Source organism: Rhinolophus hipposideros (genome assembly GCF_964194185.1).
Source record: "Rhinolophus hipposideros genome assembly, chromosome: 16".
NCBI classification, from domain to species: Eukaryota; Metazoa; Chordata; class Mammalia; order Chiroptera; family Rhinolophidae; genus Rhinolophus; species Rhinolophus hipposideros.
This window is the reverse complement of record NC_138062.1, coordinates 114655-131732: the sequence shown is the minus strand read 5'-3', so window position 1 is coordinate 131732 and position 17078 is coordinate 114655. Positions and strand designations below refer to the sequence as shown.

General features: G+C 45.1%; 2 protein-coding genes across 4 annotated transcripts in view; one reads left to right on the top strand and one right to left on the bottom strand.

Annotated features, from left to right (window-relative positions):
- Window positions 1-7449: 7449 nt before the first annotated feature.
- AP1AR (adaptor related protein complex 1 associated regulatory protein) overlaps window positions 7450-17078 on the bottom strand; it is a 30251-nt gene continuing 20622 nt past the window's right edge. For all 3 annotated transcript variants that reach the window (XM_081075628.1, XM_081075630.1, XM_081075629.1), the window contains 3 exons: window positions 16408-16481; window positions 15526-15654; window positions 7450-13572 (listed from right to left, as the gene is read on the bottom strand). In XM_081075628.1, the coding sequence (XP_080931754.1) occupies window positions 13298-13572; window positions 15526-15654; window positions 16408-16481 (478 nt within the window). In that variant the 3' untranslated portion in view covers window positions 7450-13297. The remainder of the gene's footprint in view (window positions 13573-15525; window positions 15655-16407; window positions 16482-17078) is intronic.
- Window positions 7867-8463, top strand: TIFA (TRAF interacting protein with forkhead associated domain; the record flags this gene model as incomplete). The annotated part of the gene is made up of 1 exon (XM_081075632.1): window positions 7867-8463. The coding sequence occupies one exon, from the start codon at window positions 7867-7869 to the stop codon at window positions 8461-8463; it is 597 nt and encodes a 198-aa protein (XP_080931758.1).

Genomic DNA, 17078 nt, shown 5'->3' with positions numbered 1-17078 from the left:
CCCTGTACTCTCACTCTCAGCATAAGACTGGCTGCCACAGCCCAGCCCCCCACAGCCCAGCGCCCCTCTCTGCCTGCCACCTGCTGTCACAGACAGCCGCTCTTCTGGTCCCCAACCCATGGCTCCGCTGTCACAGTGGCACTGCCCAGCGGCCTGTGCACAGGCTTTCACTGAGCATTGTCTCGGTCTCTTCTGCCATTGAGTTTTTGCTCCTCATTAGCTTATTCCGACCTGTTTACAAACATGCCATTGTTTTCTCCATCTGAGACAAAAGTCAGTTAACTTCATTTCATCAGCAGCTATTGCCCTTTGCAGCAAAATTCTTGACAGGAAATGTTCCAACCTGAGCTTTCAGCCTGTCTCCCGTTCTCTCTTACATGCACTTGGGTCCGAATTTTGCTCCCTAGTTCTACTGAAAGTGCCCTTGTCACTTGCTAAAAGCAACGGTCAAGTCTCACACCTCATCTTAGTGGACCAAGCAGCAGCACGTGACACAGAGCCTGCCTGCTCTGTCGCCTTCCTGGTCGCCACACCCTGGGGTTCTCCTTTCCCAGACCCCTCAGTGCTGGGATGTGAAAAGGCCTGGTCTCCAGCCCTCACTCCTTGGCCATTCGCTCAGTTCGCAGTTTTAAATACCATGCACTAGTTGACAAACATCAAATCTCTATCTCCAGTTCAAATCTCTCGAACTTTCCATGTGCTTCTTTTCATCTGTTTATGTTTATGTTTATGTTTCTTCTTTTTCAAAAAGGAAACTTGCAAATAGGAAGGCCTCAAAATTCATTTCCTGTCAGCATGTTCTCATCAGCAGATTTGTAACAGAAATACATGCTGGAAGCCTGTAACATCTACTGACCCTTCACCGCATAACTGAAGTCCTATTGTGTTCCTTTAAGAGCAAAGACATTTAGATTATCAAAGAATGGTGTTTGTGTTTTTCTATAAATGCTATCATTACTCTGTTTAAACTTTGACCTTACCTGGAGTAACAATAAAAAAAGTGAAATATGTAATAAAACTGCAAAATCTCATTTAAAGATGTTTTTAGTGGTTTTACACAAACAGAAACAGTAATAAAATAAAGCACATATTACAAATTACTTTGCCTGATTTAGATATTAGTGATTTAAAATCGCTTCTTTTAACAGTATGCCCTAGTATCCTCAGAAAATTCAATAAATTGAAATTACGGTAAGAAATGGGTACATTTCTTTTTGGCTCTGGCCCTTCCAAGCTTTTAGAAGTTTCCTAGTCCTTCTGTCGATGTCCGTGTAGTTGGGGAGCCAAGTTGCAGATGCCACTGGGGGTGGGGATGGGGGGATGGCCATGGCCACCGTAGGGGAAGGGACAGGAAGTGTCCAGGGCACACTCGGGTTCTTTCTCGACTTCCACAAGCCATTTACTTGTAAGGCCCATTATTTTTAACCAGTTGTCAGAGGGAGAAAAACATACTGAGATTAGATACTGATCTGGATTTGAAGTCTTAGTCAAAGTCTCATTTTGGGTCAGTTATTAAGTCAAGTCATTCATCGTAAGGGAAACAAAAAATCAGCATCATGAATTTTAGGAATTGTTGCATTTTCTTTATTATTATTATTCATAACATCTACTTAAACAATCCTTTTCCGTTTCAAAACTTAACCCCACCTCAGAACCTCTTGCAGGTGGCAATCATCAATTTTATCGCTAGTGAAACTGACCCTTAAACAAGCACTGTCCGGAAGCCAGGACAGAACCATTCAAATGGGTGGCTTCCATGCGACATTCAGCAGAATTGGTGGGCGGTGTCCCAGGTGGGTAAGTAGGTCACCACAAGCTTTGGCGACCCTTTACCTCCTCTAAACACCTGCTGTCTTTAGGCTCTCCCCACTTCTTCCAAACCTTCTCCCTGAGGCAGAAAAATCACCCTGTCTGCTGTAGGGTACTTCCCATTGCACCAGGCAGACCCTGGGTGTTGCGTGAGAACTCCCTCCAGGTGTGGGGGGAGGGAGAGCAGTGTGGAATCAAGTGAGGGCAACTGGACAGTTGACAGGAACTCTGGAGCCGGTGCAAGTTGTGGGGACAGAGTCCCAGGAAGCAGTTTCGAGGCTCCTTGTCTCAGGTGGAAAGGTGCTGGCTTGAGTAGTATATGGCCATCCGCTGAAATCAGATGGCCATCCGCTGTGGCTGGGTAGCCATCAGCTGTTACCAGTTAGCCACTAGCCACTAATATAACTGTCACGGCTGTGCTGACAGGTGGGTTGGTTGGCAGAGAAGCGGACATCAGATTATGGCTCCTGCTTCCGGTGTCTCCGTATCTCCGCCGGCCGCCAGCGAGAATATAGTGGTATGACGCCCCTATCCTGGCTCTGCTGGTGTCCCTTTTTGGCCTCGCCATGTCCTGCGTTCTTGTGCCGGGAGCAGGACCAGAGGCCCCGCCTGACAAAGTCGTGTCTCTGCTCTGGCTCACAGACACGGCACAGTCTCCCGGCCTCAGTTTACTCCGCTGGAAGGAGACCTGCTCTCCCGCGGCAACAACAGGAGGAAACAGCAGGCTGCTCGGTGGCCGACTCGGCTGGCCGCCCCCCGCCCCCCGCCCCGAAGTCCCAGGCCCACACTTGGACTCGAGCGGGGGCGCCTTTATGTTTGAGTGATTGGTCCGCGGCAAAAACCTAGCTGTAAAGTCACGCCGTCCTCCGGCCGCTTGTTTGAGGCGGTGCGGTTCCCCACTGGTCACTGCGCCTGCGGCGGCGCGGCCGTGGCCGGGTGAGTGGCGGCGGCGCGGGTCGTGGGCCGGAGGGTGGGGCACGAGGCTCGCGTTCGTGGGCGGGGTGGGCGGGGCGGGGCTCGGGCGGAGGCGGCACGGGGACCCCTGCCTCCTGGTTCGCCCCGCGGCGCGGGCGCGGGGACCTGCGGGCTGGGCGAGAGCCATCCGTCCGCGTGAGCCCGGCTCCGCCCCTCGGCGTTATTTACCACGTGGGGTGGGAGGGTCCGGAAGCGACGGCAGGACACAGGCGGCGTTTTCGCTGCGCGTGGCTGGGCTTTGCGAGGCGCCTCCCGCGGTGCGGGCCCAGGCTCCCGGGGCAGCCCCGCGTCCCGCGCGCGGCGCTCGCAGGCCGGCGTCTCGCCGGGGCCGCGCGTTGGGAAGTAGCGGAGCCAGTCGTTTTCCGGGACTTTCCCTGCTTTCGGTTGACAAGTGGGAACCGCCCTGTCGTCTGCAGGCCGGAGTGCACTGCCCCGCGGGCGTCCCCGGAGCCCGAGCGCGGAGGGGGGAGGGGGAGGGAGGGGGGAGGGGGCAGGAGGGGGGAGGGGGGAGGGGGGGCGCCCCCCCAGCTCCTGCTGTGTCGGCGACGGAAGCTCTCTCGCGAAAGTGAAATTGCTACTTGGTAACAAGCAAAGGCGCGCGCTCGCTCTGTGATGGGGGGACGCAGGGGGTGGAAGTAAACACTTTAGGGGGATACACACACATCACCCAGAACAAACTGCTTTACCGTGGACCTGGTTTTAACAAACAGGCTCTTAAACGTGAGACACCAGTGGCACGCATGGCCACCAGCGGCGCCGGTTAACTGTTTCTGTTACACAGTTTGGCCACCCGGCTCTTTTCAGCAAAAATATCTTTGTTGATACCGGTTGAAGGCCACACACCCCTCTGCAAGGCGAGGGCCGAAGGTGTCTTCGCGGGGTTGGCACGACCTGGGAGGGTGGCTGCGGCGTGTGGGCTGCAGAGGCGTTTTGCGAAGAACCATCCCTGGCTCCCCGACCCGCGGCCTCCGCTCCCCGACCCACGGCCTCCGCTCCCCTCCCGCCCCCGCTCCCCTCCCGCCTCCGCGGCACAGCCACGCCCTCTGCGGTCGGCTTCCTGCCTCGGAGCTCCCGGCAGTGGAGCTTCCCGTTTGTGTGCTCATTGTAGTTCACTGAACACAGACGTCACTGTCAGACATCATCACAGTGCTTTGCAACTTTTAGCTGTCTATCAATTTACAAGTTTAATGATACTTAGCTAATCTCCAACTCCATTTTATTCAATGAAAATGAGATGGTTGGTAATTGTGTAAAGAAAATATTTGTGAAATGTCTGAACAGACATTAAATGCACCTGGTATAAAGTTCCAAAGGCACAATGTGCAGTGAGAGCGCCTCCACCGACCCGAGGTGACCTGTTCCCACTGGAGAAGCTCATTGCACTGATTTCTTTGATAACTTATGTCAAAGAGATTTGAAAAAGCTGCTTTTCAGCACCTGCGCACTAGTGATTTTTAAGATCCACCAATTTTAACTTTGTTGTAGTTTTTTTGTTAGTTTGTTTCCTACTGACCACTCTGAAATGTCAGGGATTCAGGCCACTTTATGGAAGGACCTTGCAGCTCTGCAGAGACCATGATTCAGTCAACTCAGGGCTCCCTAACAAGCTGCCTTAGCCGCGAGTGGGCGGCCCCTGCTAATGTCTACACAGCCAGGCTGAAAGGGGGTCATGCCCAGTGACCTCCTGCCTGGAGCTTTTTCCTCTTATGAGGGGCATCCACTCACTGTATTTCCCTCCCAAGTCTCTATTCAGGTGGGCGTCTTGCTGGTTCCAACACAGGGCTCCATGGCTCCTTCTCTGGGGGGTTCGCTGCCAGTTTGTGAAGTAGCTGGTAGCAGGGGTGGTGTTTCGTGGGTCACAGGGCCCATTGCCCATCTGAACCCTGCCTTTGCCACTGGCTTGTGACCTGGGCTACTCAGTGCCTTCATCTGTGGAGTGGTGAATCATTCTGAAAATTCTGTGTGTGGCACATGAAAGACACACAGTAAGTAGTAGCCTTGTCACTGTCAGATCTGATCCAGTCACACCTTCCTAAGGTAGGTGAGTGCACATGTCAGAAACAAGTGACTTCCTTGTAGAAGGGCTCATTTCTTGCTCTGGTCCTTTGTGGCTCAGTCTTTACCTCTTCCCGCTGGGCCCAGGCTGACCTGCTCCTTTTGGGGACAGCCGATGTGGCCGGGGAAAGAGGAAAGCTACACAGTAGCTTCCGTGTCTTTCACTCACGAATCATTCATACGGGGGTCAGTGGAGCGAGAAGTATCATCTTTCAAAGGGGCAGAACCAGACACGGGCCTGGCAGGGAGGGCAGCCAGTGCCTGACAGTGACAGTCCACAGTCCTGGTGGGAGGAGCAGTTGTGAGCCCAAGAGTTCGTGGAACCCTGAGAACTCATTCACACCGAGACAGTTCCCACAGTTCATGCCGACAGCCAGTGATTTATACACTGGAATGCCGCCCTCCTCCCTGAGCCTGTCTGGTGCAGTTTTCTCCGTGGCAGATGTGCTCACAAGACTGAATTCTAAGCTAACAGGTTATATAAGAAACACAAAACAGAGTCCGGGTGTTACCAAAACTCCGTCCAGAACACAGCATGGTTTTCATGCAGGTCTCCTTTTGCAACTGTTACTGTCCAAAGTCCAAGAATGAACTAGAATGCTGGCTGTGAACCCTAGAAAAGGCTGAGACCACTGACAGTCTTGCTCGTTGAGACTGTACTTGTTAACAGATCATTCTTTTCTTGCCAATCACTAATTGAATCATCTTAATTTATTATAATTATGCTTTTGTCTGCTTCTTGAATAATGAGTTTTTAAAATCATAAAGTATCTTTAAATCACAGTATAGGATGGATTAACCATTTCTACCCAGTATGTGTTTTATTCTTGCTGTCTTTGGTTTCATAGTAATTTTTACCACAAATTGCCCCGCGATTTTGCAATATGATGCAATAATGTCGAAAATAATCTATGGAAATTAAAAATTAAAATATATTTCCAAATAAATAAAAATTCTGCTTAGCTGTGTCATTTAGTGAATTTGTAGTTTGACTTTTAGCTGTGAAATAAAACAAAAAAATGTATGTTAAAAGTAAACAGCAGCAAGCATAGAAAGAAAATGAAAGGATTCTGTTTTTGCCAACCAGCATAATTTTGATACTAATACCAATGGCAAACAGAAAACAATAAAATTACTAATTAACCTCACTGAAGGCAGTTGACCTCCAAGCCCCAAATACAATAGTCAGGGAATGCAGGCGCACCACCATCTGTCGGTAGGCGAACTGGATGGGAAAGGTCTCCACGCAGCTAGTAAAGAAGTATGTGTGTGTATAGTGTGGCATGGAGAAAAACCACCCATTTGGATTATTAATTTAAAAACGCAAGCTCTAGAACTGAATACAGTATGTTCCTGTAAGACAATTTTGTTCTCTGCGTGTAGAAACGTGTGTCTGTGAGGACATAGTTATGCTTGTTGTAGAAAGAAAATTTCTGTGAGGATGACAGCAACTTGTACAGCATTGACTCTATAAGAGGAAACAAAGGATTAGGATGGAGGGAAGATACTGTTTAAAATAACCGTTTTACTCTTTGAATTTTTTAATCATTTGCATGTAATTCTTTTGAAATATATATATATATATATATATATATATATATATACATATATTTTTAAATATGTCTTTTTGGGGGAAGGGGAACAGGACTTTATTGGGGAACAATGTGTACTTCCAGGACTTTTCCAAGTCAAGCTGTTGTCCAATCAAGCTTAGTTGTGGAGGGCGCAGCTCAGCTCTAGATCCAGTTGCCATTGTTAGTTGCAGGGGGCACAGCCCACCATCCCTTGGGGGAGTCCAGGAGTTGAACCAGCAACCTTGTGGTTGAGAGCCCACGTGCTCCAAGCAACTGAGCCATCTGGCGCTGGCCCAGGTGGGAATCAAACCGGCAGCCTTTGGCGTTAGGAGCATGGAGCTCCAAACGCCTGAGCCACCGGGCCGGCCCTCAAATAGTTTTAAAATGGCAGTTGTGTCAAAATAACCTCTCCAAGATTTCAGTAATCAACCCCCGTCTCCTGTTCTACCATGAAATTGCTCCCCGGATGGCGAGGGTGCTGGCCAGGGGCATGAGGGCACGTGGGACACAGCTAGATGTTGCCGCCTGAGGCTCCTGACCATGTGTCCAGCCATTAGGACCACTGACAAAAATAAGTAATTCCAGGATGAGTACAGACTATGACATTTACAACTACCTCAGGGAGATTTATCTTTTTAAAAAGTATGGAATGTCTAAAATTTAAAATTATAGAATAACCTCTTATAGCATTTATTGTTTTTAACCATTTGCCTACTAGAAATCTACATGAGGATATAAAGGTAAATGTTGCGATTATTTGTTTTTATTCTTTTTTAAACCATGTTTCACAATTCATAGTATATCTAACTATAATTCGGTTTAGAAGCTGTAGGTTTTCTTTATGCCTCTCCTCTGAGGGCATTCAAACCAAAGGGACTTTTATCGGGACTGTTTTTTCCTGATTTTCTCTTTAAAGTACAGCTGTCATATTTTCTCTGGACCTAAGTTGGTCTATTTAAATAAGAAGGGAACTGAGGTTTCGCTATGCTCCCACAAGTCACTTACTTTTTTTTTACAATTATTTTTATTTAAGTGTGTTTTTCCAGGACCCATCAGCTCCAAGTAGTTGTTTCAATCTAGTTGTGGAGGGCGCAGCTCACAGTGGCCCACGTGGGGATCTAACCGGCAACCCTAGTGTTACAAGCATCGTGTTCTAACCAGCTGAGCTAACCGGCCGTCTCCACACAAGTCACTTATTTCAACAGTCATTCCTTTGGTTGTCTGAATTGTCTCTATGGCCTTATCATCAACCAGAAGTGAAAAGTAAAGAGATAGGAAAAGGTAATACATCAGTTCCTGTAGGGTTTGGTTTAAGATTCCATGTATAATTGAAAGTATTCTATGTAGTATTTTCTGAATTTAAAATCTAAATAAATAACCTCTCAGAAGCTTTTCATCAAGATATTAGAGTCAAAATCTAACGCCAAAGTCCGTGCTGAACTAACGTGCTGCTATGACCATTGCAGGTGGTTTGGGTCAGAGGTTGCACGTCATGTCTGCTTTCGAAGATGCTGACACAGAAGAGACGGTCACCTGTCTGCAGGTCACTGTGTACCACCCTGGTCAGCGGCAAAGCGGAACATTCCAGTTAATAAAGTTTCACCACCGAGAGAGACTGCCGTCCAGTGAAGTGGTGAAGTTTGGCCGCAACTCCAACACCTGTCGGTACACTTTTCAGGACAAACAGGTTTCCCGAGTCCAGTTTTCTCTGCAGCTGTTCAGGAAGTTCGATGGCTCTGTTCTCTCCTTTGAAATTAAAAATATGAGTAAGAAGAGTAGTCTGCTTGTGGACAACACGGAGCTGGGCTACCTGAACAAGGTGGATCTGCCACACAAGTGCATGGTCAGGTTCGGTGACTACCAGCTTCTGATGGAGAAGGAGGACGGAGAGTCACTGGAAGTCTTCGAGACTCAGTTTCTCCTGTCACCAAGATCACTCCTGCAAGAAAACCACTGGCCGCGAGGGAGGCCCGTGCCTGAGTACGGCGGTTACCTATCCTGCTGCCCCCCAAGCACGTCTCCTACAGAAACGGACGAAAGTGAATCGTGAGCAGAGGGCGAAGGGCAGTCCTGGATGAGGACTACAGACGCTCCCCATACTCCACTGTTCAGGGTTTATTAGCGCAGAATGTTGTCGCCACAGGCAGTGCTTCCGCATGGTGAGATCTCATATGCCACATGATGGTATCTCCACAGTCTAGACGATTCTGTCTTGACTACTTAATGCACTGACTGACTTGAAAGAGCTCTAACACGAGTGTTAATGTTGCTTCCAACATTGCCTTGTAGAAAAATTAGCCATAGTCTTACTGTCAGGAGATAACTGCTGTTACGTTGTGTGTGTGTGTGTGTGTGTGTGTGTGTGCTCATCTCAAGTTCTTATTTTTACTTTTTCAGTTATCTAACACTTGTTTAATTCCTTACAGTAGTTATTATGTTAAAATAGCAGGTGTGGTTACTGTTTTACAAACTGGGCCCTGATTGAAACAGTCAACTGCCATTTCAGGCAGTGAAGAAGGATGAGCACTGTGAAATGTGTGCCTGGAATTTACTGGGCTTCTAGTTGGTTGTCCTCACTTGTCCCCAAACACTCACTCACCCTGACACTGTTTCTTTGGCCTCGTATCTCTGAAGCGATGACTTGGGGCCGGGGACACTGGGGAGGAGAATGCTGTGTTGCTGGTGGAAGGTCGCGGAGGATCCAGTGGTGACCTGTGTGGCACCGCTTGCTACCATCTTCACAGAAGAGAAAACCCAGTAACGAGTAGCTTTTGCAATACTGTTAGTGAAATCCCGGCTCCTAAGCCAAAACCAAGGCACTAACGTTTTAACCCAGACAACTTCTGAGGTCTGACAGCAGGACTTCACCTTAGATGAGGGTGCCTTTTTATGACATCACTTCTGTTGTCATAAAACAATTTTTCAGTCATCCAGAGTTAGACTTTTTCTAACAGCTAAAAAAACCACCCCAAACCTAAAAAAATCCCCCCCAAAACAACACTGGTGTAATCTCTACAGAAAGGCATCGTGTGCAGCTTCAGAGGTGGGCTGACTCACTGTCCGGGGTGGCTAATCCACCGTTTCCTTTGCGATCTGTCACGGTAAGCTTTAGTTTCCTCTTCTGTAAAAAAGAGGTTGAAACGGTGTCTCCCTCACAGGGTTTGTGTGAAAATCAACTGAGACAAAGTAGAGTCCTCAGCAGTCCCCCAGTCACAGCGTCCACGACACCAGGAAAGCACAAGCACCAGTGGGTAGTCGTGGTCACTGAGCTGCAGAGGACAGTCCTGTGATGCGATGTCAGAAACCACTCCCTTAAATCATCTGTAATACAAAATACTCATGATAACTTAATGTCATTTTCCTAATTTCATTTCAGCATTAATATTTCCTAAGGAGTCAAGAATCACCCCGACACAGAATAATCTGTTTTTCACTAAATTTTTTTGTGATCTCCCTTACTGACAGATAATTAACCAAATGTACCAAGTGAATGAAGACGGGAAAACACTATAAATTTGATATAAAATCTTTTTCAAATGTGTCCTTAAGACTGGATAGCTTTAGATACTTATAAAATGAAAACTGGCCTCCACTAGAAAAATGTTATTTTTCCAATTACTGGAGGAAAAAAGCAGGCATAATTCCAAGTCATGTCATTTCAGAAGTTTGAGCATTGTAAACACCCTCGCATTATGGCAATCCCCTGTAGCTACCCTATTTCTGTCCTCTGACAGCACTTTTCAAATAATTGTCCACACTGGCCATTGTGACTTTTCTCCGCTTAGCTCGGCCTCCATGCCTTCACCTGTGCACATCCTGCCATGCACACTAGTCTCCGTGTCCCCAAGCCCACTGAGGCCGCCGTCCTTGCCTCTCGGTGCCCCAGCAGCACTTGAGATTGTGCCCCTCAGTCACTGGCTCGGGCTCCCTCCAAACCTCCTGTGTCTGTTTCTTGTGACCCTTTCTCTCCCCAACTTCCGAGTGTCTACACTCAGCCGGCTTCTCTGCCTCGATGCTCCCCGGGATGGCCTCAGCCACCTACGAAGGACCCTAAACCTATACCCAGACCTGTTCCCTGAGCTGCAGACATATACCCCATCACCTGCTTTCTTCTTCATTCCAATTTCTCATAAGCACCTCAAATATAATTTTCCAACCAGGAAGTTGTCATCACACAGGTGCAGCTGATGTGTTGTTGTCACACTTCTGTAGATTTGGCCATTAGGAAGAAAGACAATGAACCCAAATAGATTTAGAAATTTTTTATTACTTTTTATGACTTGCAAAAGCAAGGTCAGCATGGAACCAGCTTCCTGTATCCCTGGTCCCCAGGAGGGCACTGAACCAGGGGCCGGTCACAGAGGTCAGAGGGTATATCCACCACCCAACTTTGAATGACTGAGGTGGGGACCAGCGAAGTGGGTGAGAAATTGCCATATGGCAGCCTTCTGCAAGACAGGAAGCAGGTGACAAAGGGCATGTGACAGCTCCTCCAGGACTGCGTATCGTGCCACGTCCCAGGGAGCAGCACAGGCCGTTCTGTCACACCTGGGGCCTGACTCTGTGTGTCCCTGTGGACGTGGGCGGTCACCAGGGTGCCATGGTGGACGCGTTCCCAGTCACCCGGCTCCACCCATCTTTTGTCCCCATGTCTAACCCATTAGGAAATCGCGTTGGTTCTACCTCTCTGCATTCCTACAGCACTGTCACCCCGAGCCACACCAGGTGCCAGCAGGAGCCGTGCGCCCCCTCCTGCTCTCCACCCCATTCTCTTCCAAGCAGTATGAGAAGTTTTCAAGAAAGCAGATGTGCTCACTGTGTCCTCCAGCTGAGAGACGGCACTGGCCTCCCATCACCCTGGACCATGGCCTGCAGGCCCCTCCTTCCATCACCTCACCCCACTCTGCCTCCCTCGGGCGGTCATCTGGCATATTTCCTAATTGTAATCTGTGATTTTCTTATTTGTCCGTTTACTGGTTATTGTCTATCTCTCTCATCAGAATGTAAGCCAAAGAGGAGAAACTTTTATGTCTTTTCACGGCTATGTCCCTAATACACTACCAAACATAGTAGATTCTCCAGTAGCTGCTGAATGAATGTTAACTTCTAGTGTGTTTATAAACATACAAAGAAAATTAATGTCCTTTTCTTAGCAGTTAAAACATAAACAATTACAAGTTTAGTTCTAGACTGCTTTCCTAATTCACTCCTTTTTCTCTTCAAAGCAGATTTAATAAAATTACATCAGGAGTCAGAATTTTTACAGAGTACAAGTAATAATCAAATAATTTAGATTTTAATTCTAAAAATGTGTTTATTCACAATCCTTGAGAAGTTACCATTCCTTCAAAAATTTCTCTATGAACAAAATTCCAAGAAAAATTATAATAGTAGCTTATGCCAAACCAAAAATATATGTCCGATGTATACAAACTGTAAAAAGCATACCACAGGCAATGTGAATATAGGGTCCCTTTACAATGTTTCCAATGGCTTAGCTACAACTGAAATTACAGAAAGACAGAAATGCAGCATTACCTAATATGCTCACATATTTAAAGTGTCGGATTTAGTTCTATGAGATAAAAAGAGATGAAGCTATAGATGTCATGGCCTCGCAGGTCAAATATTGAAAGGACCACATGATTCTTTGTTTTTTCTAGTACAGCAGCAAGAACTTTAAATTACTATTTATATCTGGACCCTCCTATGTTTTTGAGAACATGCACTGTCATTGTTGCAAGAGATAGAAAAGAAAAAAGCACTACAGAAAAATCAAGAGTTTGCTTACTAAAATCATAATCCTCAGCAAAATCAAGACAAGCGGTTAGGAAATGTCGTATATCCTTGGCCTTTTAAATCGATACGTCAACTTTAGAGAAAAGAAGAGCTCACTGTACGTCACAAAATGTAGTTTTATATGTTGATACACTTAGTTCTGTCCCATTACTGCCTTGTATTACAAGGCAAAGGAAAGTTTAAGAAAATCAACGGACCTTTCATACCAGAAAGGATTTTATTTACTTTGAAATACCCGTATTATCTTTTTAGGTTTTCCTTTCTTACTAAATCATGCATAGAGGATGTTCTGTGTGAAATCCTTCTAAGACCAGTCATTGGAAATATAAAATTTAAAAACAAATGACACCTAGAAATTTAATATATGAAGTAACTTAAAGCCAATATTCATGTATAGTGGCATATAAGAGGAAGTGAAAAACCTAAGTATATTTCCTTTCCTCAATATTAGTTTTGATTACCAACTTTAAGGCCCAAACTCTGAAAGCTCATTTTATCATATGACACCCTGTGTTTCAGCCTGAACCGACATTATCATATGAGGATATGCAGTAAGTATAGGAAGAAAACGATGCTTCAGCGTTTCTCTAGGGTCATCTAGTCACATTCATTGTGCTTCCTGTTAGGTAATCACACTGAAATAAGCAGAGGAATGGGGAAAGGGACCTGCTCTAAATCTGACCGGCGCAGGCCGCTGCTGCCCTCCACATCTGCTGAGCACTGACACAAACGCCTTCCTGGTTTCATAGGTAGCTACAGAAAGAAGCTTACGAAAACACACAAAGTAAAATTTAAAAAGCTATGCTAAAAATGAAAATCTAGAAATAGTAAACAGGAATGCTATAGAGAAAAGATAAAATAAATTTAGTTGATAACATGACAGAACCATCAAATTGCTTTTGAAGACAGAAGGTAGATGATGAAATTGCACTTAATTCTGAAGCGAGTCAGATACAGCCTATCATCCCGATGCCCTTCTAACGAGCGTTTAAACACAGGTTCCTACCTGCCTCTTACAGAAAGGCTCAGCGCGACACTCCATACATTCGAGGTGGCTCTGACCATTGTCACAACGGCCGGGCAGCTCAGGCAATCGTACCGCTTCTGCTGGCGTCTGTGGGCTGCTTCAGGCCGGAGTCCGGCAGCTCCAGCACAGGATTGACGAAGCCCGAGTACTCGGAGTTGCCGTTGCCATCTACCTCGGCACTCACGAAGTCGTTCTCCCACTCCAGCCCGTTGGAGTCGTCGGAGGTGGACGCAGCGTTACTCACCGGCTTCGGGCCGCCGCACGTGAGCGCCGCCCGGAGAATGTCTTCCTCCGTTTTTGAGCGCTCTCGCATCGGAAGCATTCGGTTCATTCCTGTTATTGGGCAGTTATTAAACACCTCATTAAAATTACAAAGATGTGTTAAAAGACTTCCCTGTTTCACAATATAGTTTTTCTTTAGCAATCAGACTTGATTTGTGCACTAACTTAGTCCTACGGAGGCCTTTTGGAGGGTAACTTCTGGGGCCTAATCCTCGAGTGTGTCTTCGATAAAATAGACATTAATACTCAACAAATGACGGCTTGAGTGCAACACTGATCATTTAATAAGATGAAATTTCTGAAGAGCCATAAATAAAACAGTGGTTGGCAGACCTTAACTGCTGTCAGTCTCACACTCCAAATCCCCGGAGCTCAGATGACAGCTTCCTTTCCCAGAGGTGACAGTAACTCTAATGATTACAACACACACTGTTCCTGCTCTGAGGAGCTTCCAGTTAATGCTCACCGATGTTAACTAATTTAATCCCCAACAACTCAGCAGTTACGTGCACTGCATTCATTATGCTCCATCCTACAGTCAGGAAATCGGGGCAGAAAGAGGCAAGTGACCGGCGCAGGTCACAGGTTCTGGACGTGTGGGGCGTTCATTCTGACTGCAAAGCCCAGGCCCCTCCTATTCTGACTCCAGGACCGCAAAGCAGGGGACTGACAAGCTATCCAGGTCTCATTCTGAGCAGAAAGAATTGGTACACTGAACGTGCCAAAAATCTTGGAAGAAAAAAGCAATGTCATTTTACTGGCTGAAGGGAGGACAGAAATCAGAATCTCTAAGTGTAGAATCAACATGGTGATAGAATTAAAATCTAGAACTAGAAAAGAGGTTAAGCATATTTCTGCCTGCATCATGGTTGTCGGTCACTCCCGAAAACTCATGGAGACTCAGTGCAGCAGAGCAGGCTGTTCTGATAGACAAGATAAAAATATGAGCTGGATACTAATGCAATTTTGAGGATCAGGAATTAAAAGGTCCGAAAGACTTTAGATCAAATTGAACAAGATGCTAAAATAAAAATAAATTTAAAGTTTGCTGATTGGAATGCAAATGTGCAACAATGGAAACACAGAACTGGGGAAACTGTTTAGCTGAAAAGACTTACCAATCTTTGGTAAAATTATTCAAGTCCCCCATGTATTGGTTTCTTTACTGATAAAACAAATAGCTTGACCAGGGGATATCTAAGATCTATTCTATCTCAAAATTCTATGAAAATTTTAATGCTTATTAATTTTCTTAAAGTCCTATCCATTATTCCTTGTTGGACTATTTATTTCTTAAAATGATAATGAAACCTTGGGCCTTATTCAGCAAGAGAGCCTTTTTAAAAAAATCCACACTTCAGTTATCATTTTGAGTACTGACTATGTGTACCACCTGGTATGTAAATTTTATTTAACCCTCACAGCGTTTATGCATTCGTGTGTTTCAATACTTACTGAATGCCTATTATGCGCCAGGCACTGAGACCACACCAGTCAATAAATCACCCTTCAAAGCAGTTTTATTATGTGAACGAACCAGCTCAGAGAGACTAAGAAATCTACCTAAAGCACTACAGCTAGGAAGGCATGCCAGCTAAAGTCAAATGCATGCCTGTGCTGTAGCTTTTGTACTACCAAAGAAACTAACAAACTGCTGATTTACAACGAATGGAGGTGATTAACTGTTGGCTTTCGCTTGCCCCCAAGGGGTTAGTAATTCTTCTTACTGAGTAATCTCAGAATCGATGGGCTGGATACAAAACCCTTAAAATGAGAAATAAACATTTATTTTCTAAGTCTTAAGAAAGATTAAAAATTAAGCAACTTTCTAAACAATTTATCAACAAATGATAATCACTAGTACAAAAAAAGTTCAAGAAATTTTTATACTGATTTTTCAAAACCTTGCATTCATTTCAGTTTAAATAAAGTAAAATACCAAGCTGATTTCTATAAATTAACACAAGTTAAACTTTTTCAGGGAAAACTGTGTCCATAAAGTACCTTCTTCATCTTCCCACTCTAGGTCTAAGGAGTTGCTGTCATCGTTTCCACTGGTCGATTTAGTTTTGGTCATTAAATCACAACTGCTTTCTGTATTTGGTGTCAAGACTGTGGCATCTGATGAGAGTCCTAGAATATACACCAAATATAATTAAATGTGGTCATCTGACTCTTCACCACAATCATTTGTTTTGCAATAATTGTTGCTTTTCAAATATTATTATCCCTTTTAATGTCACAAGAAACAATGATTGAAAGCATTACACTGGTAAGTTTAAGAATTGTATAAAGGGCTTTTTTCCCTTTCTTTTTATGTTTTTGCTATCCAGCAGCACACTAAACATGCAAATTTAAATGAACTATAAACTTTTCTAATATGATGAAATCTAGGTAATATTTTTAATAGTCAATTAAAAAGGAGGGAGGCAAAACACAAATGAAAAGATAAAAATGAAAAGCAGTCTATCTCTTCAAAAGGAACCACAACCATGCTTCCATTACCAGGAAGAATAGGAGTTCTGACTTTTGAAATGTGAAGAAAAACATGTAATTTTATAAATCAATTTGTAATCATGAAAATAACTGCACTTTTGTACTACTTTCTCCCGCCTTCCCTTTTTCTGGGAGGAGAGGTGGAATCTGAGCAGAAGTGGGAAAGTCCTTCACTCCCTACATGAACCTATAGAAATAGCCTGAGACTGTTCTTTCCTCCAATTCCTTTTTAAAAGCAGAGCTGCGATTGTACGATGGCACTGGAACTGGCCTGTTGGGACAACATTCAGCGAGGGCTGTGGGAACAGAGCTGGGGTCTCCAATGATCATGCTCGATGTGGCATCGAGTCACCTTAAACTACACATATAATACTTTACAATTAGACTTACTACTACTGCGAAACACTTCGTACTGTGACTTCATATTCCTCAAACAAGATTCAAAGTCATCTTCTGGTCCTGGGCTGTAATAAAAGTGAAATAATGTTTTAAAATATGCACAGCAGACGTAACATAATGCATAATTAAGCTAATGATCCATTTTTGCTTGAAGGTCTATCCCACAAAAATTTGTAATTACTGTACAATCAGAATAACTGAATGAAAATAGGTCTTAATCCTCTTGATGCTGGCAATAATTTGGAAATAGCAAGATTTTGGTGAATCCTAACGCCAAATGTCCAATGCTAAGTCGTCAAGTCCAACTGTACAATTTGCAATAATGAAGCATGGACGAGGTTGTTTGAATGAGTAGGAAACAGTCATGGAAATGTGACATAAAAATATGTCTTCCAAGAAACGATCACACATAAACTCTGCTGTAAGCCAAGAGAGGGGCTAAGGAAAACACCAATAACCTAGACAGACACAATTTCTCCAGAGGCATTCTGTGTACTATTGCATCATTTCCTATACAGAAGATGTGACCACTCTCAAAAAATGCAATGAAGTCAATTTAAACAAATGACGATCACTTGCCAACACAAGGAAAGCTAATATTCTCAGAATCACCACAAGGCAGTGTCTTTGAGAAGCAGTAATTTTTCAGGGAGCACAAAACA